Here is a 23,955-nt window from a genome sequence, read left to right as displayed (position 1 = left end):
GTAGGCAGAAGTCCACATTTGGCAAAGGAAGGAGACACACAGTTTTGCTTGTATTAACACATGTTAGCCGAAACCGGTTTGGCTCAGTGGATAGAGCATCAGCCTGCGGACTGAAAGGTCCCAGGTTCGATTCCGGTCAAGGGCATGTACCTGGGTTGCGGGCACATCCCCAGTAGGAGATGTGCAGGAGGCGGCTGATCGATGTTTCTCTCTCATCGATGTTTCTAACTCTCTATCTCTCTCCCTTCCTCTCTGTTAAAAATCAATAAAATATATTTAAAAAAAACAAACAAAAAAACCCCAAAACAAACAAACAAACAAAAAACACACATGTTAGACTGCACAGGTGGAGATGCGTGGACGGGAGGCTGGGGTCTGGTCAGCATCTTCAGCTGCCCGGAGGGTGCTCCCCCAGCACCTTCACTGTGGGCCTCACTATGGACCCTCCTCTGGCCATCCCAGTTGTCATCTCTCCTTTCCTCTCTGCACTTTACCGGGAGGCCCTCTTCTCGCCCCGATGTTCACCTTAGTTCTAAACAACGCTGCATTTTTGCCGAGTCATCAACTTCATTTATGGGGGAAATGACTTGGGTTTTCTGTGACAAATGACCCAGACCAGAGGGACATAGGGGTCGATGGCACTGACTGGTGAAATTATCACTAAACACATCTGGTCCTCCACACGGTTGGCAGCTGCTCGGGGGCAGGTGAAACTCACTGCGGGACGAGGCTCGGTGACCACGAACCCAATGGTGTTACCACCGGCGGGAATTAAACGTCAGCACAGGCTGCTGCCAGGAGACGGCGTGAGGGCCAGTGCGCAGGCTCTGTGCTCCCATCGGTGCAAAAGGAAGCAAACCAGCTCTGACGGATCGATAATAAGCGTGGTGGCCGGGTTTTCAACAGTCAGTGAATGCAGACTCAAGGCTGAGTCTATAGAGCCACGCTCGCTGCTCAGGTCTTGTTCCTGGATTTGATCGGCCCGAGCCTCTGTGAAGTGTTACCCACAGGACACAGTTGGCGGCCAAAAAAAATCACACGAGAGAAATAAAAGCCCAATCTTGACTTTCCTTCAGATTTGAAGACAAAGACACTACTTACAGCATCTGTGTCACATGACTGTCCAGTGGTCCCCCTCCTCCACTGCGGTCAGAGCTTGGTCAGCAGCAGGGCCTTCTGAGCAGTAACAGCTGATGTTTGTTAAGTGCGTGGCAGCTGTTCATGCCGCTCACCCATATCCACGACCTTCCTGACCCCGTGGTCCATGTTCCCCCTTTCAATGTAATTTCTGAGAACAGAACTTTATTGCTAACTGGTACTGATTACTTTAAAATATCTTGAAGCTTTTAAAAAGAAATAATTCCTTCCTCTAATTATTTCATCTGTTTTCACAGCTGTCATTTTGTACTTAAGATGAAGCAATACTTCCTACAAGCCCAGTTACTTTCATAATTATGACATCATGGCATTTAAGATTTAAGTGGATTATAAAATATTATAAATATCTAGTTGGTAACTAAGGAGACCTAGAAGCAAGGCCATCCCAGTGCAGAAAGAAGGCAGCAGAAAGAGGTGTGTGGTATCAGCTGAGAAATAGAGGAGTCAGACACATGGACTCCATAATGTCAGGCTAAGCTGCTAAGTCAGCCGTGGGCAAACTACGGCCCGCGGGCCGGATCCGGCCCATTTGAAATGAATAAAACTAAAAAAAAAAAAAAAGACCGTACCCTTTTATGTAATGATGTTTACTTTGAATTTATATTAGTTCACACAAACACTCCATCCATGCTTTTGTTCCGGCCCTCCGGTCCAGTTTAAGAACCCATTGTGGCCCTCGAGTCAAAAAGTTTGCCCACCCCTGTTAAGTTCAGCCTTGAGCAGAGTTTCTTAGGTGTGTGGCATAATGGAGTTGCTAATAAGTCACCTCCGATTAGATTTGCTCCCCCCCCCCCACCCCCCTTTGCTTTAGGCCTAGCCAGACAACCTCTGGGCTTCTCCCTGGGACACCTCCTTGGCAGTGAGAATGGGCTGAGCCTGTTTGCCCACCCAACTTGCTGCAGGCCCTGAGGCCCTGATGGCTGGGCCACATATTTCTTTCTTTCCCAATATTTGCTGAGGGTCTGCTATGTGCCGCTTACAAGACAGCATACAGCTGCTTAGTCCCCGTCCTGACCTTCCCCCCCTTCCCCCACCCGTAGATGCTTCTATTCTCCAGGGTTTTGTTCTTGGGGCAATGCCAAGGTACCCGCTGTGGGTGATGTGACACATAGCTACCCTTCTACTGGCTGTCTCTCTGACCGCATGGCCCACAGGGATTTCATTCAAAGTTCCAATCCAGCCTTTTTTCCTCAAGCTCCTCCTGCCATGATCTCCCTGTCACCAGATCCAGACATTTGGGAATCATCCAATCCAGTGGCCAACCAAGCAGACTGCCAGACGATGTATTGTATCTGGGTCCGTGGAATGTAAAGGCCCATGAGAGTTCATGGCTTTAGAAGTGCTGAGCTTTGTTATTGAGCAAGCTAATGCATGTAGAAATCGGCAGGCCATCAGAGTGAACAACTGAAATGATATATAATTAAAAATCACGTTTTTCCTTAAATTCTGGCTACATTATTATGACCCTGGTAAATGTCTCAATTTGGCTCTTGATCTCCATGCAACATGATGGAAAAAAAAATGCCATACACATTTGGTAATAACTGTAGCCTATCCAAATAACTATAGGGGAGTAAATCCTTCTATCAGTTGCACAGCAACATTTCACTCTCCCTTTCTGATCCATATTGGCCAAGTAGTTGCAAGTCCAAATTAAATAACAAAATACAAACAGGAGCATATAAATAATATCAGAATATATGACTTGACTTGTTGAATTTATCCAAGCAAATCAGAGTTTTTCTATATGAAAAAAAAATTCCTCTTGTATACTGACTCTACAAATTTTTTGGAATAAGAGACAATACACCTAGAATATTATGATAGGAAAAATTTAGACATATCTTTTTAAAAATTTTATAAGCAATGTTGAGTGAAAGACACCAGATACAACATATACAATGATTCCATTTTTGTAAGTCAAAAGTTAGCAAAACAAACTAAACATATTGTTGCATACATAAATTTTAAAACCATTTTTTAAAGAGGAGGGAAGTATTAACATAAAGTCAGGATAATAGTTACATTTGGGGGGAGGCAGGGGGCCAGAGGGTACACACAGGGAGATTCTGGAGTACTGGCAGTAGCTTTTCTGAATCTGGTTTGTGATTACATAGATGTTGGCTTTATCCATTAAAAGGCACACCTGTTTTATGTTATCTTTTATAAAATTTTATAAAATTTAAAAAGTTATATTTTATAAAATTTTAAAGAATGGAGGACCTGTACTACCAAATGTTAATGCTAATTAAGACCATAATGATTAAAAAGTGTGGGGAAAACAAAATAGGTCTGAGACACTAAAGACACCTCTGAATATTCTTTGGCAGCATTACAAACCAGTGGGGAAATGGTGGTTTATAATACTAAACCAATTGATCAACTTTTAGCAAAAATTAAAATTAAACTTCACTTCACACAATATCCCCAAATCAATTTGAGGTGGATCAAAATTTCCTTTTGAATTAAAGGTAAGTATAAAAGTGAAAAAATTTTAAAGTGCTAGAAGAAAATAAGGATAAATATGTGTCCATCTTTGGAGTGGGGAAAGCACGCTCAAGCACAAGCACACCTTTTCAAGGTTGAATCCTAAAGAACACTTCTACATCGAAACACATGAACTCTATTAAAAGGCAAATAACACACCAAAACAATAACAACATAACAACAAAAGATGGGCATCTTAATTTATAAAGAACTTATAAACCAATAAAAATCACAAATCCTCCGAGAATATAGAAGATTTGAATATGCAATGCCACCACCAAAAATATATATAAAAGGTCAGTAAACATAAACACTCAACCTTCATTAAGTAATCAAAGAAACCCCAATTTTACAGGTAATCCTTTTCTGCAACTATTTAATTTGCAAAGATTCTGAACAGCAATTTTCAATTCTGGTTGTTTGATATATTGCTAGTGGGGATGTAAAAGGACGCAATCTTTGTGATGAGTGACATATATCAAGATTCTCAAAAATTTACCTTTCACCTAGCAATTTCACTTCTAGAAAAAGCTCTGGAAATAAGTCATTTTGTACAGATGCGATTATCTTTTAAGATGTTGATAGCATCATAGTTTACAGTTATAATTAACAATCCAACTGTTAAACACTCAGTTGATTTTAAAATGGCACACCCATAAAATGCAATAGTCTGCAGCTATTTAAAATGCAAAATATTTAATATGAGAAAATGTTTACAATATATAGACCAGGCTATGAGTTAATGTATAGTGTGATTATGCTACTGAAAATATGAATGGATAGCTATGCATAGAAAAAATAAGTAAAATATTTTACACATATACCCAGGTGTTCACAGAACCTCTCTCTGGGTAGCAGAATTACAGGGATTGTGTGTATGCATGTGAACCCTTCCACATTATCCAACTTTCCAGACATAACATGTATGATTTCATTCTATAACAAAAGAACATCAAATAATTTTATGTTGTGAAATCATTTAATATTCGTTTTGCAAACTAAACATAATGAAATTGTTAGCTCAGTAAAGTTTTAATTTGCTTTTCTGGGGGTTAGGGGGGCACGATGTGGAACTGAGCTTTTACTCTCCATGTTCATCTGACCTAAATGTGTTTTCCATCAAATTACATATATGAAAACTCTCTTTTAAAGTAAGTTAAATTTAATTAAGCACCAGTAAAACATCACCATTAGAAATTTGAAATTGCTCTAATTAAAATTTTATTCTTGCTTTCAACAGTGTTTAAAGACTCCAACATAGTTAAGAAATCTTTGATAACATAAGGGTTAATTTCTCTGGAGACAATCATATAGTCCTGTAAATATGTACATATATAGATTGAGGTTTCTGCAGCCTTCATCTGTATGCTTCTTTGGGGGTGGGGAGGAAGAAAACAATGTATTGGCAATAATTCAATTGTAGCTTAAAAACAACCCCCCCCCCCCCCCCACTGAACTGAACCTACCGTCCGTTAAGAGCAATGAACTCAAGTCAGTCAAGCTTTAGAACAGCTACTCTCATCAGTCATCTTAGACTTTCCTGTATTTCATGTTACTCTGGGCAAAGCTGGTCATTTGGAAAGACCATCTACTCTCCAACATCAACTAAAAGTACGGAATTATACACAGTTTTCGACTGAACAGGTTGGCACCCCTGATCCCTGCGTTGTTCAAGGCTCAGTTGTACCCCTTATTCATACCTAGAGGAAAGATAACATTCTTCCACAGACAGACGGAAGAAAACAAACAGTTAAGCATTTTTCCATGAGTGTCTTCCTCTGTGTTTCCCATCCAATATCTCAACAGCGCCAGGCAAACAGGCATAGAATCCTTTAGACTGCTCCGTTCAGTACTCGAAAGAAGAGGGAACTATATCGCCCTAACTCATAGGTGATGCCTGGGACAACGAAATATTTCACTGGAAGGAAATATTTCACTGTCATGAAAGCTATTTGATAGAGGTAAAAAGAAGGGGAAAGCAGTTCCCTGCTTTCATTGGCTTAGAGAAAACAATGCCCTTACTGTGTCCGAAAATATCAGACAGCACACAACATGCTGCGAAACTTTAACACAATGTGTAGAAGCACGGCATTCAAATAGTAAACGTTCCCAGTGCATGCAAGTAGCCTTCTGAAAGATGAACTGTTTTATAGCTACTGGTGTGGAACTTCATAGAGTTCTTTCCCTCAGCATCGGACACTGATCCTCGCACTTGGTGGAAAGTCTGGTGAAGAAATGGCCTCTCAGTCAGGAGAGTACCCAATGCCCACCTTCAGAATTCACCCTCAGGGGCGGACGGGCATCTGCAGCCCTTACTTCTCGGGATTTCCTCCAAGTCTCCCTTCTGGACGCCGGCCCTTAATATGCATCTTAACACGCAGTTTTGGGGCTAATTTGTGTGCTGCGAGCTTGGCTTGCATCGCCCCGTCACTGTTCCTGCTGTTGCTGACCTGCCGAAGGCTCTTCTAGGAGGAGCAGCTGTGCAGGTGGGTGGTGCAGAGCAGGAGGGGAGCAGCTGTGCAGGAGGGCGGGGCAGAGCAGGAGAGGAGCAGCTGTGCAGGTGGGCGGGGCAGAGCAGGAGAGGAGCAGCTGTGCAGGTGGGCGGGCAGAGCAGGAGGGGAGCAGCTGTGCAGGAGGGCGGGGCAGAGCAGGAGAGGAGCAGCTGTGCAGGTGGGCGGCGCAAAGCAGGAGGGGAGCAGCTGTGCAGGTGGGCGGTGCAGAGCAGGAGAGGAGCAGTTGTGCAGGTGGGCGGGCAGAGGAGGAGAGGAGCAGCTGTGCAGGTGGGCGGCACAGAGCAGGAGGGGAGCAGCTGTGCAGGTGGGCGGGCAGAGCAGGAGGGGAGCAGCTGTGCAGGTGGGCGGGCAGAGCAGGAGGGGAGCAGCTGTGCAGGTGGGCGGGCAGAGCAGGAGGGGAGCAGCTGTGCAGGTGGGCGGGCAGAGCAGGAGGGGAGCAGCTGTGCAGGTGGGCGGGCAGAGCAGGAGGGGAGCAGCTGTGCAGGTGGGCGGCGCAGAGCAGGAGAGGAGCAGCTGTGCAGGTGGGCGGTGCAGAGCAGGAGCCGAGCTGCCCTGCGGTCCTGGGGCTGCTGCCCACACTTGCCTCTGGGAGTCCGGACCCTCTCCGCTGCTGGGGACTCCGTTCACCAGGTGAAGGTGGCACTTGGGTGTTGAACTGATGGGTGGGGGCGCTGGCTCTGGGCTCACACGTCCAGCACTTCCTTGTCAAGAGGCTTCTTCCGGGCCCACTGTGAAGGCCTGTGCGGTTCGGGCCTCGTGTTTTCTTCTCAAGGGTGTCCACCGGGGTCTGCAGCTGTGGCCCTAGGAACCTCTGAGAGAAGGGACTGTCGGAGCTGGAGGAACCCCCTCCCGCCTGCCTGGTGCTCGCTGGGGACGCGCCGGGGGACGCTCTCTGGCTTCCTGGGGAGGTCACTGTGTCCCAGCCTGGGGTGCCCCTCCATCACCTCTGTGACTAGAATGCACAAGTCCCTCTGTGAGGCTGTTTAATTAAAAATAAAATAAATATATATATATTTAGAGAGAGAGAGAGGAAGGGAGTGGGAGATAGAAACATCAGTGATGAGAATCATTGATCGGCTGCCTCCTGCCCGCCCGCTCCTGGGGATTCAGCGGAAACCCGGGCATGTGCCCTGACCCCTGACGGGGAATCCAACCCTGACCTGCTGGTTCACAGGTCGCTGCTCACACTCAGCCCGAGGCTGGGCCGACAGAGGTGGTTTAGAGACGCATCTTATCTACAGACCAGCCAAGAACTCTCTATCGAGTACAGTGGGGCCTTGGCTTACGAGTGTCCCGACTAACGAGTTTTTTGAGATGCCAGCTGTCTCTCGGCCGATTTGTTTGCATTGAGTTGATAGAGTAATTTGAGTTAACGAGCTCTTAAATGAGCTCCTTACTGAGCTCTGTCTCCGAACGAATTAAACTCGTAAGTCAAGGCCCCACTGTCTCTGGTCAGAACCCTGGCCCTTATCTGTGCCCAGGTCACCTGCAAGGACTCAAGCACATCTTGTAGATGGATCAAGTTGCTTACAAAAGCTCTTTGGGTCATTGCCAATTTTTTTTTTTTTTGATAAGGGAACATTTATTGGGTAAATTATAGGGGAAGAAAAATAATTCCTAGGAGAAATGGGCTTAGGAAACAAGTGATAACAGGTAAAGGAAGGGCCCTTGGAGTTTGGGAGGAGGAAGCTAATGGGAAGGGGCCTGAGGCCAGGAGGAGGAGGAGGGGGAGGGGAAAGGCAGGGGGCTCCCAGGAGGGATAGTACCCCAAACTTTTATCTGAAAGTAGATAAGAAATTAGTAAAATTTTGATGTTGGACAACTTGTTAGCCAAAAAGCCACAGAAGTGTCATTTTAAAAAAAAAAATCAGAATTGTGAGTTGATATGTTTTCTTACCGCAGGTGAAAGTGAAGAATTTTTTTGTGTCTATATTTAAAAAATATAAAAATTACTGGAGAAGCTGCACCTGCCACATTTCCAGCAGAGCCGAACATATTGGTTAAGGAGACGGATACCATCTGAAGCAAGGCTTCCATTACAATGACACCAGGCTCAAGAAGACCAATAGAACTCACATCCATACAAGTTCAAAGGAGGCACCAGGGCATAAAACATGGAAGGACAGATGAACTCTTTGCGTGGCAACGCTGCAGGGCATATGCTAAAGCCAGGCGCAGTGGACAGAGCAAGGAACATAATAAAAAAACGTGGGTGACAGCCATCTTTTTTATGGAATGCATTTCAAGAAGGGTGAGTACGAAACAATAAGATACTTTGAGAGATCACATTCACATAAATTATTTTACAGTATATTGTTTTGATTGTTCTATTGTATCAGTGATTGTTAATCTCTTACTATGCCTAATTTATAAAGGGAGGGGTTGCAATAGTGTCCTCTTGTGGACATTTTGAGAACTGCACCCTAGTAAGGGGAGAGTTGCAATAGTACCCTCTTGTGGACACTCTGACAACAGCACCCTGGTAAGGGAGGAGTTGTAATAGTGCCCTCTTGTGGACGTTGCTAAGTGAGAAAATGGTGAACAATTGAAATCCTGCAGCCAGTCTATCCGCAAACTTTTGGCTAAACTGTAGAAACTCGATATGCAATAAAACGGCCTGGTTCTTGAACCAGATAAACTCTTTTTATTAGTGAGGAGCATCATATAGATACTGATTTATGTGTCTTTTGTGTAAGTATGGGAAATTTTTAGCCAGTATATACTATTTATAATTTACAAGAGATTTTAGAAAAAAATTGGCAAATGGATTGCTTTGAATCTTGGTAGGAAAGGCTAAATGCTACTGAAGCAAATTTTTAAAAAAATCCAACTGGTGAGTATAGTAACAACACACAAGTGATAATAGGCCAAACAACAGCTTGCATATTAGAGGAATGAATAAATTAGCCACCAAAATTAAGATTTGCCCATGTGATATGATCTAATGGAAATAGTTTAATTAATACTTATGATTAAAATCATTAATTTCTTTAAATTAAAAAAATTTTTCAATCACCACTGGTATACAATAGTGATTAGACATTTATATAACTTACTAGGGGCCCGGTGCACGAAATTCGTGCACTGGGTGTGTGTGTGGGGGGAGTGTCCCTCAGCCCAGCCTGCCCCCTCTCACATACTGGGAGCCCTCAGGTGTTGACCCCCATCACCCTCCAATCGCAGGATCGGCCCCTTGCCCAGGCCTGACACCTCTGGCCTAGGCGTCCGGCCCGGGCAGCGGGGACCTGCAGTGGCAGCGGGGGGCGCCGCTATCGCGCGGGCTCCGCCCCTGCCCCTGCAGGACGCCTCTGGCTGAGGCGTCCAGCCCGGGCAGCGGGGACCCGCAGCTGCAGCGGCCCCGCAATCGTGGGCTTCGCTTTAGGCCCAGGCAAGGGACCCCTAGCTCCTGGGACTGCCAGCTTCGACCGTGCCCAGCTCCCATCGCTGGCTCCACCCCTACTTCCTGCTATCACTGGCCAGGGCGGCAAAGGCACCTGATTCTCTGATCATGGCTGGGGGGGGCAGGGCAAAGGCGGCCCCAGCTCTTAGCTCCCCCCTGGGTTTCCGATCACTGTCAGTGGCAGGGGGCTTTTTCCTGCTTTCCCTTTCCCCTCCCTGCATTGTGCCTACATATGCAAATTAACCGCCATCTTGTTGGCAGTTAACTGCCAATCTTAGTTGGCAGTTAATTTGCATATAGCCCTGATTAGCCAATGAAAAGGGTATCGTCGTACGCCAATTACCATTTTTCTCTTTTATTAGTGTAGATGAAGTTATCACCCCCATAAATCTAGTATCCATCCGACACCTACATAGTTATTACAGTATTATTGTCTATATTCCCTACGCTGTACTTTACATCTCTGTGACTGCTTTTATAACTGGCAATTTGTCATCTTAATCCCATCCCCTTTTTCACCTTTTCCTCTACCCCTTACCATCTGGCAATCATCAATTTGTTCTCTATATGTATGAGAAATCATTATTAATTTCTATGATTAAAGCAATCACTGACATCTTGGGTGTTAAAAATAAATCATTTAAACCATTTGAAATACCAACTGTTTTTAAAGTTTTAAAAAATGTACCTAAGCATCTTAAGTCAACATCAGGCACCCTGTTAGACATTTTACCTAGACTCTCATTTAATCCTTTCAACTTTGTGATATGAGTATTACCAACCTCGTTTTATAGATAAATAAAACAAGGGTCAGAGAAATTAAATAATTTGCCCAAGGTCACAAAACTTTTCTTCTCTTTACCAAAGAGAACCAGAATTCTATCTAAGCCAGATCTTTTTGTTCTCTCTACTACATCAGATAATTTCCTTAAAAAATAACAAAATTAGCCCTAGCCAGTTTGGCTCAGTGGATAGGGTGTCAGCGGGTTCGAATCCTGTCAAGGGCACATGCTCAGGTTGCAGGCTTGATCTCCAGTAGGGAGCATACAGGAGGTGGGCTATCACTGATTCTCTCTCATCATTGATGTTTCTATCTCCCTCTCCCTTCCTCTCTGAAATCAATAAAACATATACATATTTTTTAAAGTTAAAAAACCCACAAAATTACTTAAAGACATGTATAAAATAGTATTCTGGTAATGGTATTATTTTGCTTCTCTCTCTCTAAATTTGTTGAATTTTTCTAATTAAGAGTGAAGTTAAATAAGAAACCTTATATAGCATTATAAGATCTATAATGATGCTTTTTGTGTATTGTAGAGGTACGTGTACATTAGTGCTTGCTGCATGGTACTTGCTAATGTTACTTGTTTTGCTAATTTGGTCATATATTTCAATTTCTGAAAAAATTGCCAAAAGCTGTTAAAAGGGAACAATGGACATATTTTTAAAGTTTAGTAAATCAGAACAACATGGGCACATGCTAAAGATTAATTTAGGATCATTTGCATAGATGGCATCCAACAAAAAAAGAGGTGCTTTTTTTTTAAGTGTAGAAAAAGGAATGCAACCTATTTCTTGCAAGGGCATACGAGTGGATCTCATATCCTCACACATGGCTTTGTTTTCAAATTCTTGAAAGTGCAGAAATTCTTTTAATTTAAAGGTGAGGCCATGGAAAATCTGGAACAGCTGTAGAAAACCGTAGAGGAACGCAGTGCCACAGCCACTTTTTCAGCTTGCGACACCACCCCAGGGAGATCTGACCCTCTGCTCACCGCTGTTCTAAATTATCAAAGAGAGGCACCCCTGTCCCTGTTGCTACAAGCGAGATGCTTCCATGAAATTGTCTCATCAGTCGATCTGCCTAAAGCAGTGGTTCTCAACCTTGGCTGCACATGAGAATCACCTGGGAATCTTTGTAAAGTCCTGATTTCTGGGCCCCATCCTCCGGAAATTCTGTTTCTTTGTGATGGGGTGGGGCCACAACATTAGTAACAAAGACACAGAATTTCCAGAGGATGAGGCCCAGAAATCAGGATTTTAAAAAGATTCCCAGGTGATTCTCATGTGCAGCCTAGGTTGAGAACCGCTGGCCTAAAGGATGCTGAGTGTAGAGAGGAACTCAGGCAACCATTTGGACCCAGGAGCGACTCCAGGCTGCCCAAGGAAGAAGGCTCAGCAAGGGGTTACGGGATAGTAAGACCTGAAACAGCTGCGTCTGAACACGCCGTCCCAGGGACCTGGCAAAACGTATCGCCGTGGCTTCCTTCAAGGTCACCCCAAGCTTAAGTGATGTTTACTACCCCTCATTCCGACCTGTCCTTCCCTATCGATCCACTTCCCCTGGTAGTTCATCATCCTATAGCTATGGCATTTCTATTAGGTAACAACATCTCATCTCTTTTCAGTAATCGTGCTGCTACGTTATTTTTGGAAACTTCCGCCAGGCACTGAGGGGTTTCCATCCATGTTGAGGGAGGAGTTTGAAAATCCTGTTCTCAAAAGAGACAGGTTAAAAAAAAAAAGTAATCTTTCTGTTTGCAATGTCCAGAGACAAGTTCCAGGGGGAGAAAAGCAGATAACGGAACATTGTGTTGTCCACGGGCGAGACCAGTGCATTGAAAGTAGGTTAAGCTGCTGGAGCAATCAGCTTTCTTAGCCATAAATAGTGGACACAGCTATCTGTTTAATCAAGACCAGTTGACCAGGGCCCATCAGGACTGTGGATTGAAACCACTGGGTTGAGAGCGCCAGGAGCTACCTGAGCTTTTTTTTTTTTTTTTTTTTTTTTTTTTTTAATATATTTTATTGATTTTTTACAGAGAGGAAGGGAGAAGGATAGAGAATTAGAAACATTGATGAGAGAGAAACATCGATCAGCTGCCTCCTGCACAACCCCACTGGGGATGTGCCCGCAACCCAGGTACATGCCCTTGACCAGAATCGAACCCGGGACCTTTCAGTCCGCAGGCCCAAGCTCTATCCACTGAGCCAAACCGGTCAGGGCGCTACTGAGCTTTGATACCTGCAAGTGATAATTTTTTTGCCTGGGGTGGGGGTGGCGGCGGCGGCGGCGGTGGTGTGTGTGTTGCCAATACTTTCATAGGGTTCTCTCCCTAAACCTACCTCTCCCTCCGGGCTGTTTTGAGAAGGAGAAGAAATAGTGTGGAATAGCTGTGGAGGCCCCTGGGTCTTGCAGCAGCCTCTGAAGTAGCCGCCAGTGTTTGTGTGTTTCCCAGCAAGAACGGAGTGTTGGGGTGTGTGTGTGGGGGGGGGGGCTTGCTCTGTCCACGCTAGAGAGGCTACACATCCACGGGGTCCACCCTGCCTGACCCCTCGGGAGAAGCGGGCGGGAGCAGTGACGCAGACATTTCCTCCCCACCCCGCTCCCCAGGGATGCTCCCCTCAGCGGCTACTCCTCTGCGCTGGGTGCGCGCGATTGCTGCCCCCTGGAGGCCCCTGTGCCGCTCCCTGGCCCTCGGCCCCGTTAGCGCAGCGCCAGTCCGCACCCAGGGGCCAGTCCGCACCCAGGGGCCAGACCGCACCCAGGGGCCAGTCCGCACCCAGGGGGAGCCGGCCTGTCCAGGCGTCCCGGTGCGAAGGGAAGGGCGCCGCGCTCCTTCGGCTCCAGCCAAAAGCTGACCATGGTCAAGAAGGCGTGTGGGCCTCCTGTGGAAAAACATCCCGTTTTCTACAAGAAGCTGGAAACCGTGACTCCTGTATGAAATGCCTGATTTTTCAAAACTGGCAACCTCAGTTAAAGAAAGACAAAACAACAGGCCATGGGTGATGCAGACAATTCCTTGTGCAAATTAGAAAAGAGGACCCCTCCGAGCGGGTCCAGCGGGGTGTGTGTGTGTGTGGGGGGGCGGGCAGCCAGAGCCTGTGTGCCAGCCAGGGCGCCCCGCGCTGCTCCCGGGCGGGCGGCGCTGGCCTTGCGGAGCGCGTCCTGGCTGGGCGTCACCTCTGCTGCTCGCCCGCTGGGCGCTGCCTGCAGGGACCCCGGGTGCACGGCGCAGGCCGCCTCCTGCAGCCGCCCAGTGAGTCATGTCGCCGCCAGGCTACAAGCCAGAGCCTGCCCCGGGGCCTCCGGCTCACACACCCTGGATGATGGAAGCGGCAGCTAGAGAGCAGAAAAGCCAACGCCAATGGCCAGTCGACCCTTGCTCAGGGCCCGTAACGTTTAAAAAGGTTCCCACTCTTACTCTCCCGCCTCCTCTGCACGGCGGACCTTGGAGCAGTGGGCAGGTTTTAGACAGTCTTTTCCTGAGGTTTTTTCACTTTATATGTGAGAAGGATTTACTCATTTATCCACTTTTATCTTTTTGTTGTTGTTGTTTTTGGTACGCTTCATGTATTTTAAAAGCTTACCTGTACTGGTCTACTTGTGTCAGATCACTTTATAGAAATTATTTCTAATTCTGCCCTGGCCAGTGGCTCAGTTGGTTGAAGTATCATCCTATATACCAAAAGGTTGTGGGTTCGGTTCCCAGTCAGGGCACATACATAGGTTGTGGGTTCGATCCCTGGTCAGGGTGTATGTGGGATACGACCAATCTCTCTCTCTCTCTCTCTCTCTCTCTCTCTCTCTCTCTCTCTCTCTCTCTCTCTCTTTCTCTCTCTCTCTCTCCAATAAAAATATATCCTTGGGTGAAGTAAAAAATTATTTTTAATTCTGGCAACATACTGACAAGGTAATAAAATCCCCCCTAATTTGTAGAGAAAGAGTCTAAGATTCAGAGAAGTAATTTCCCCCAAACCAGCTAGGAAACGGCTCTGTGCTGGGCCTCAAACCTAGGCCTGTCTCACCAGGAAGTGGTTGCTGCCCTAAGATGATATGGTGACTGTTACTTCTACCTGAGCTGGCAGAGCTCTGTCTTTTCTCCTGAATACAAGAAAATACCCTATTGGGTGCCTTCTCCTCCCCCCTTTTTATTTCTTGGTAAATGCGAGAACAGTTGTTTTACAAAGCGAAAGATGCGTCTGTGCAGTTCTAACGTTGAAGATGACAGCACCAGATGTACATATCCCAGTGAGTGTTGTTCCCTCACAACACCGGTTGCCTTGGTGATTAGATGCTTCTTCCAACAATGCTCACTCAGAGGTCATCCGTCACTACCTTTCTGGTGCCTCTTTTGGAGGTGCCTTCATAGCCAGTTTACACACCATTCACAGAAATTAGGCTCATTCCTTCAGTGGCATTTACTGTTTGAAACCTCAAATGATAATATCCAGCTTCTCCAGCCCCTCTGTTCATAAGCTTTGAGTACAAATAATTTGAGGCGATTTCCAAAAATTAATCCCAGTCTCAATGAAGTTAGACTTGCCTCCAGAAGAATATGCTGGAGGTTTTCAGACTGTCTACACAAAAGGAGTTCCAAAAATATTCTGAGTCTAGAAGCACCATTGGCTAAGTGTGTGACCTTCGAAGGGGACACATGCACTGTACCAGACAGGTCCTGACAAGTTATTTAAACTAAATAGGGTGTTAGGATGGTGGATATTATTTAAGCTTTGAGTCTGGACTCAAGAGCCAGAGAGATTGGGTTCAAATCTTCCCTTCCCCACTTGCTAGCTATGTAGCCATGCATCAATTCCTTAATCTCCCCATGCCTCAGCTTTCTCTTCTATGAAATGGAGATAGCAATAGAATAGGTAGAAGCTCCTAGAACAGTGGGTGGTATGGAGTAAGTGCTATTTAAATGTTGGCTATATATTAAAATCACACATATCACCTTTATCATCACCCTGAATTGTAAACATATTAGGCAAGATCAATAATAAGTCAGGCATGTTTTCTATAAGTAATCATCATCAACTGTAGTAATAAAATATTCTTATGTAGGAAAAGTAATTTTGTTTGGTTGTTAAAATCAAAATGAAATCTGTGAGTCTAAAGGTTCTCTATCTAAATACATTTCATTTTATTTTACATCCAAGAAGCCCATATGAAAATAGAGATGCCTGGTATGGCATCCCAACATCAAAAGCCTGAAATACCTGTGGCATCTTGGGAAAATATTCATCCAATCCGTACCTCTGCACATTTATGATAGGAACATAACCAACATCAAAATGAAAAGGGAACCCACTGTATGGGAGAATGTATATTTGGCAATGATGCATCTGACAAAGGGTTAATTTCCCAAATTAATGTGAAGTATTCATACAACTCAACACAAGGAAGACAAACAATCCAGTTAAAAAATGGGCAAAGGACCTCAATAGACACTTCCCCAAAGAGGACATACAGAAGACCAAGAGACATGAAAAAATGCTCAAAGTCACTACTCATTAGAGAGATGCAAATTAAAACGACATGAGGTATCACCTCACACCTGTCAGAATGGCTACCAATGACTACCATCAACAAACCAACAAATAACAAGTGCTGGTGAGGATGTGGAGAAAAGGGAATCCTAGTGCACTGCTGGTGCCTTCACCACCCTATTGTCTGTGTCTATGGGTTATGCATATATGCATACAAGTCCTTTGGTTGATTACCTCCCACCCACCCACACACCCACACACTCCAGCCTTCCCTCTGAAATTCAACAGTCTTCTGAAATTCCATGCTTCTATGCCTCTGGATTTATTTTAGTTCAACAGTTTATTTTGTTCATTAGATTCCACATATGAGTGAGATCAAGTGATACTTGTCTTTCTCTGACTGGCTTATTTCGCTTAGTATAATACTCTCCAGGTCCCTCCAAGCTGTCCAAAGAGTAAGAGAGCCCTCTTTTTTACTGCTGCATAGTATTCCATGGTATAAATGTATTACAGCTTTTTTAAACAATATACTTCTAAATAGCCCATAGGTCAAAGAAGTCTCGAAAAAAAATATATTTGGAACTAAATAAAAATGCAAGCACTACCTATCAAAATGTGTGGGATACAACGAGAGCAGTGTTTAGAGGGAGATTTATATCATTAAATGCATATATTAGAGAAGAAGAAAGGTCTAAAAGAAATCATGTAATCTGCCACCTTAGGAAACTGAAAAAAGAAACGATATATCTGGGATCAGGTCTCGCTAGAGGGCCCACGTAAGCTGCTTGAGGAGGAGGCACCCCATGCCATCCACCGAGCTGTGCCAGAGCGGCTTCCTCAGCTCCTACGTAGGACCACGTGGGTAGTGGGTCCCCTAGGAGCAGCTGCTGGAGGAGTAAAAAGGCTGGCTTGAGTCCAGGATGGGTCCCCTTGGCATGTCATGGACGACAGAGGGGGCCAGAGACAGCGGTGAAGGGGGAAATCTTCCGGCGTGCAGAACTTTTGGTAGTGCACTTGGTTACCCACTTTGTACGGACAGAGTAGTGGCCTGGGGTTGGAATATGTAAGGGCTCAGACAGTGGTGACCAACCAGAATGTTGAGGATAAAGTTCCCTGTGCTGCCCGTGGCCCTATTGCGGCATTTGCTTTTCTTGATAGTGACGCAGCTCTGATGCGCTCATATTTTCATTCTCGGCCCTGTGCTCCTTTCTTTCTCATCTGTCCCATTTATCATTAGAAACCAAGGGCTTATCATTGAGGTCCCTACTTAGTCCCGTGAGTTCCTTTGTATATTTCCTGCTTTTTATGGGGACCACTTGTAATAACCCAGGGAAAGTTACTGTTAGTTATTCCCAAGCTTTATAGCTATGTTTCCTCATTGGCAAAAATGTGTCTATAAATTCTCTCTGAAATCTTTTAAAAATATTTTTTTATTGATTTGAGAGAGGAAGGGAGAGGGGGAGAGAGAGAGAGAAACACTACTGATGGGAGAGAATCATTGATTGGCTGCCTCCTTCATGGCCGCTAGGGGGGATCAAACCCGCAACCTGGGTATGTATCCCGACCTGGAATTTAACTATGATCTCCTGGCTTATAGATCGATGCTCAACCTCTGAGCAACAGTGGCTAGGAACTCTGAATTTTTTTTGTGTTCTGCCTTTGTAAAGACTAGGATATATGTCTGACCCAGCCAGACATGTATGATTAACTTCTCCGAAAATTCAAATGTCTAGACCTGCTCTAGTCATTTCCCCTCTCCCCCTTTACCTTCTGTCCCCCAGAGTATAGCTAACTGAGAAACAAGACTAATCGTGCAGCAAGAGTTTCTTCCTTAGCTGTGAGCGGGATTCAGAAGTATTCTGGAGCCCCCTTCCTTTGTGTGGGGTGGATTGCACCCTCAGGGGAACTCTTAGGTACCGGGCTGCAGCCTTCATGGTTGACCCCAGGTGTTTGAGCAGCCTGACGGCAGGTTCCCGATGTTCATTTCTACCTTCTGATGGGCCAGGTGCCAGGCCGGTCCAGCCCAGCTGGCTGAGGCTCTGACGCTTACTCCTCGTTTCTGCCAACTTTCTTTGTTTGGGGTATTTCTACCTTGATCCACATGTGGATTTGGGGGCCCAAACTGGTCAACAGGATGCCAGAAGCTCCCTGCTTTCCAGAATGCCACCCTCCGCTTGCTCTCAGATCAGGCCCTTCACACTGATGCTGGCCCAAATGGTACACGAATTCTCTACACCTGCACCCGAGTTCACACTAAGACCTTGAACCTGAACTATTAACATTTGCAGCCTGGGTGAGTTCCCTGTCTGGTGCCAGCCGCCTCAGCAAGATCTCACAGCGAGTGCCCACATACCCATCACTTCAGCTCGTCCTCCTGCTTTGGCAAATTAGTCCCCATTCATGAGAATGAAGTCCAGAGTAGCAGCTCCCTGATTAGATTCCCCACCCTCTGAAGGGTAAAACTGCTGGCAAAACAAGTGACAAATTCTCTAGAATTTCAGCATTTATCTTAATGGGACTTTGAGGATTTAATTTAGGTTTAGTTGTGACAAAAATACCTTGCCTATTTAATAGTTTTGCTGTGCATTATCAAAAATTAGTCTAGGCCTCCATCTCAACATATAGGGTGTCCCCCCCCAAAATGTCTACACACATTTTGAATAATTATAAAGGCAGTGTCTATTAAAATACACTTTATTTTCAAAATTGAGCTGTTGGCTGTTAAAGTGTGTATACATTTTTTGGGGACACCCTCTGTGGGGATATATATAATTTTCCCATAATTATATTATTTAAATTTTCCCTGACTTCAGATTTATAGATATTCAAAAGGGTAGGTATCTTCTTTCAAAGCAAGAAAGGCTTAATTATTAACAGAAAACAAATAATATTAACACATACTCAAGCCACAATGAAATAGTTTCCTGGGATTATAAAACAGAGAACTATTTCTATGCCAGACATTCTGACATCAACTATATACTAAAGGTGGAAAAATATCAGGTATCAAGAACCAATGTAGTCTAAGAATTAGCACGTAGATAATGGCTTGTAATAAAGCAGTAATTAAATGACTACAGTTATGTTATAGTAGTTAATAACTAAACACTTGTTGATCTTTCCAAGGACAGATAAATACCTTAAAATGTATTCTATTTTTTTTAGAATTTTCTAAACTAAGATCTTACATTTGTAAATATTTACTCAAAATCATTAGCTAACTTGTACAAAAAAATATATTTTTGCCTTCTTCATTCCTGATGAGATTTTTCTGCGATAACTTTACATTCAGACACTGACAGTTGTCGACCAATATTTCCCATTGTTATGCCTCCAGCAAAAAATATACATGGTAACCAAGAGCAAACATAGAGAAAATCTGGAGAAACATATTGATAAACACCATTATAGACTAGCAGTTGAGAGACCAAGGTTGCCAAGAAAGCAATTCCTACTCCAGGCCAAAACCAGTTCGAAATCTATCAAAAGTCCACCACAGTCCAATGGAGAGTGCAGCCAGTGTGAGACAACTGTATGTTGTTATCAAAGTCCCCTTTAGCGCTGGCATGATTTATACCAACAAAGGCGGCTACGCACCGCATTACACTGGAGCACCCTCTCTTTTTTATTTATTTTTTTAAATTTCTTTCTTGATTAAGGTATTACATATGTGTCCTTATTCCCCCATTACCCCACCCCCCAGCCCCTCCCTCATGCCCTCACCCCCCTGTTGTCTGTGTCCATTGGTTAGGCTTATATGCATACATACAAGTCCTTTGGTTGATCTCTCCCCCTTACCCTCACCCTCCCCTACTTTCCCTCTGAGGTTTGACGGTCTTTTAAATTTATGTGGTTCTAGATGCCTGTCAATGCAGGGGTATAATAACCCAATCACCGCAGAAATCCCCTGCCTCCACCATCTTCTAAGATCATTAGCTAGCTTAATCTCTTCAGTAAATTACACCTCACTTGGGCCGATATTAAATTTTACTTTTATTCTGTGGCCCACGGATACATTCCGGCTCTGGATAATCCACAGTGGATGATTGACACACAAATGAAGAACCATTTGCATGTGATGCAATCTGGGAAGAGTCTAAATTGTACAACTTAGCACCACCTAGAGGCAAGCCTATAGTTCAGAACAGTGACTTTCCTGAGCTCAGTAAGTGGCTGAACTGATTTCCTTCAAATCAGTACTCAGTTCAGTGAGAAGCAATGGCTAGGATACCTACTGGCTGATTCCAGCTCATCATGCTGGATCAATGACTAGAATTTAAGGAATAATATATGAAGTGAGACCATTTAGGACAACCAAAGAAGTGACAAGGGAACCTCATGGCTGTTTGTCCCCAGAAGCCATCCTGGGTTCCGTTTCACGGATGTCCACCAAAGCAGAGCCAATGGTGAGCAGACTGAAGATTCAGGCCCCCCCCCCCCCCCCCCCCCGTTTAAAAACTTCAACCAAAAGTGCCCCAGGTCTGCTCTCGAGAATGAAGAAACAAAACTCACATTGAAAGCATCTTTAAAATTCTATACTTGAGCCAAACATTTGGGAATAGAAACATCTAGACAAACTGGAGGCAAGAGGAGGGATCGAGCTGTCTTCTAACTCAGGGTTGCACAAAGCAGAAGCAGGGAGCCCAGCGGGTCAGCAAGCTCTCCGCGGGGCGTGACGGGGAAGCCGCTGGCGTTAATAGAGGTTGGTCTTCTGCATGATGCGAAGGAACTCTTCCTCGTTCACTTCGCCGTCTCCATCCCGGTCCGCTTCGTTGATCATCTCCTGCAGCTCCTCGTCGTTGAGGTTTTCCCCCAGCTCGTTGGCCACGCGCTTCAGGTTTCTGAAAGAGATCTTCCCGGTCTCATCATCGTCAAAGAGCCGGAAAGCCCTCAGAATTTCTTCTTTGGTGTCTTTCTCGGCCATCTTTTGCGTCATCACGGCCAAGAAGTCGTTGAAGCTGATTCTCCCGGTGCCTTCCTTGTCCACCTCGGAGACCATCTTCTTCATCTCTTCCTTCTTGGGCTCGAAGCCCAGCGCTCTCATGGCCACCTTCAGCTCCTTCGCGTCGATGGTCCCACTCCCATCGGCATCGAAGAGGTCAAACGCTTCACGAACTTCTTGCTTCTGCTCTTCGGTGAGCTCGGGCTGAGGGCCCGACTTCTTCTTCTGGCTGGTAGAGGCCACACTTGGCTTCCTAGCGCTGGAAGCCATCGTCCGTCCGTCCGTCCGGCAGCGGTTACCTTTTTAACGGTGGTCCCCCAGCTCGCGCCGGGCGCCCCCACCTGGAGCGCGGGCGTGGCCCGGCCTCCTTCGTTCCCCAACCCTGTCCGCGCGCTCTCCCGGGAGGCCTGCTCACCAGCCTTCCGCGGCTGCGAGATCTTATTTCGCTCTAAGCCGCACGCAGCTCCCTGAGTGATTACCCCGTTTCCACCAGCGGAGACCCGCTCCGGCACGGGCTGCCTGTCGCCACAGCTGTCCTCCATAGCGCACTGGCACTTGTTCGTCTTTCCAGGCCATTTGTCAGAATCTGCAGAACCAGGTGTATAGGGTTATTGAGAGTCCTCCCTCCTTTTCCAAACTAGTTTTTTTTTTTTTTAAAAGCCCTCTTGGGCTGAGATTACTCGAGGGTAAATTTAGGATAATCAAGATTGGGTTTGATCCCTTGGCATTAAGTGTGGGGGAAGAAGGAGGAGAGAATATTAAAAGTCACACCACGTGTTGCAATGGACATAAATGGAAAACAGATAAAATGGAAAAAGTTATGTATAAAATTTGTAGAAGTTTGTCTCCTGACATTATGCTCCACAATAATAACACTTCACTGGTTTATTTGGCACACACTGGAATAGGAAATGTAATATCCAACTGCATGATTTACTCCCCGTGTTTCAATTTTATATGCTCAGTGTAATTGCACTCGAATAGTGGTCATAATTTCATTCACTAGGCTTTTGATTTGCAGAGACGGGTTGGAATACTGCATTCTGGTATTCGGGCATTAAAAAAAAAAACCCTCTAGCAGCACATTACTCTCACTGTTTATCATCCAATCAGGCCGGGCTGAAACCCACTCTCTGATTGCCCTGCTTGGCAGTGGACACAGGCAGATGTTGCAGAGCAGGTAGGGACTCAAAATTACCTCCTGAGAATGGAGAGGCAAGAGGAAACTGGAAGCCTTTTAAATAAAAAGAAAGAAAAAAGTAAGCCCAGTAAGGAATCGCCTTTAGAATTGCTCTATATTTCTTTAACTTTTATTAACAGTTAAAAAAAAAAAGCTGACTTTTTTTTTGCATTATTAAAATAAATCTCAATTTATCTCTACTTAACCTGTTACAAGAGGGCATTTTCAAGAATTGTTGTTGTTGGTTTGTTTTTTGTTTTTAACAGTTTTTGTATCACCAGCATCTAGAAGAGTGCTTGACATATACTAGGCAAATTAATAAATATTTTTTGAATACATGAATGAAAATGAATCTTGGTCTTAAAATACTTCTGATTTGTCAAAATAAACAAAAGTTCCCAAAGATTTAGTTATGGTAGGAGTATTTTACAAATTTTGTGTTGTTTTTATTTTTAAACTTTAAAAAATTATATTTTTATTGATTTCAGAGAGGAAGGGAGAAGGAGAAAGAGATAGAAACATCCATGATGAGAGAGAATCATTCATCAGCTGCCCACTGCATGTCCCCACAACGCGGGCATGTGCCCTGACTGGGAATCGAACCGTGATCAGGTCCTGGTTCATAGGTCGACACTCAACCGCTGAGCCACGCCGGCTGGGCTGTGCTGTTTTTATTTATTTTATTTTGAGGGGCTGTGTTATTTTTAAAGTAGTGACCAGATTTTGTTTACATGGCATGTTTAATTAGCCAGGTCTGACTACCTGCCCTAGCCCATATGTGACTTAATGGACAGAGGGCCTGGGCACAGGATTTCTAAAAGGTCAAAGAATTTTACTTAGGATCCTCACCCCCACCCCAAGCACTTGTTACAGAGGTGTTAATGCAGAGTGGACTTGGGCAAGTAGGCACTCCAGCTGCCAATTTTCCAATACTGCCCATCCTGCTGCTTTCTTGACCAGATCAAAAAACCTGGGATCTTATCCTAAACCCATGCTTTATTATCTCTGTGCCCTTGAGAAAGTCAGTGAACCTCCCAGACTCAGTTGAAGCATCTGCAAAGTGGGTATAATAATACAGCTTCCTGTGCATGTTCAGGGAGCTACTCCAGGGACAGTTCTCTAGTGGGTCAAAAAGGGATGGGAAATTGTTAGTTGAAGCTGAATTCCTCCCAGATATTGTTCATTTCTTTTGACACTGCTCCTTGCCCAAATTCAAGCCAAGCTATGCTGTGTTGGGAAAAAACTGAAGGATAGAGGCTGCCTTATACAGAGCTACATTTGGGACAAGCTGAGCTCAAAGCACAATGGTTGTCATGGTTTCCAGATGTGTGCAATCAACAGTCACAACGTAGGGCCACCAAGAGCTCCCTTTTTTGGAAAAAGCGCTCTCAATCAGAGTCGGCTCTTGGTGGAGAGTTACTTTATGTTCATAATCTGTCATCTGGTGTAAAAAAGAAGGAAAATTTACATTGATTGCATGCCTAGGATTGAGCTTGCTCCTCACATTTGCTGTCCTTTTTCATCGTTGCCATCATTTCCCATTTTGCAGATGGAAAAAAAAAAAAAAGAGGCCTAGGAGAGGTTTGTAACATATCCAATGGTACTCGGCCAATAAATGGTCACTCTGGGATTTAAACCTTGGCCTGTCTGAGTCCAATGCTGAGGCTTTGTTTACATCATGCTGCCTTCTCCAAAAGTTGATACTATTACCAAAATGTAGTATCACTGGGAGGATGTGATACTTTCTTCCCTAAACCTAACAAGAATTACATATCTTGCCTAGAAATGTTTTAACAAGATTTTTGTAGGATCTCAGACAGGGTCCCATTCTGGGCAATTCATGGAGAGAAAGAGCAGTATGTGTGGTATTTACCTTCGTTTGTCTTTAAATCTGCTTCACGTCATTCCCTGCTTTCAGCGCCAGGTATAAGTTTAGTGGCAAACGGTCTGGGCAAAGTGCACTTAATTGGCATCAGCGAGAGTCAATATTGCAGTGTGAAAA

At 44.8% G+C, this 23,955-nt stretch overlaps 1 protein-coding gene and 1 pseudogene across 1 annotated transcript; both read right to left on the bottom strand.

Moving 5' to 3' along the window:
- Positions 1–19,066: 19,066 nt before the first annotated feature.
- On the bottom strand, positions 19,067–19,448 carry LOC132239030 (insulin-induced gene 2 protein-like; annotated as a pseudogene).
- A 1,076-nt stretch (positions 19,449–20,524) lies between these two features.
- Positions 20,525–21,099, bottom strand: CETN1 (centrin 1). Its single transcript, XM_059704910.1, has one exon. The coding sequence runs from the start codon at positions 21,041–21,043 to the stop codon at positions 20,525–20,527; it is 519 nt and encodes a 172-aa protein (XP_059560893.1). The 5' UTR covers positions 21,044–21,099.
- Between the last annotated feature and the right edge of the window lie 2,856 nt (positions 21,100–23,955).

The sequence above is a fragment of the Myotis daubentonii genome, chromosome 8 (genome assembly GCF_963259705.1).
Source record: "Myotis daubentonii chromosome 8, mMyoDau2.1, whole genome shotgun sequence".
NCBI lineage: Eukaryota > Metazoa > Chordata > Mammalia > Chiroptera > Vespertilionidae > Myotis > Myotis daubentonii.
Note: the sequence above shows the minus strand (reverse complement) of the source record. Positions and strands in the feature narration are given on the sequence as shown.

Coding starts and splice junctions, on each gene's coding strand:
- CETN1 (XM_059704910.1), bottom strand. CDS start 21,043: ATGGCTTCCAGCGCTAGGAAGCCAAGTGTGGCCTCTACCAGCCAGAAG.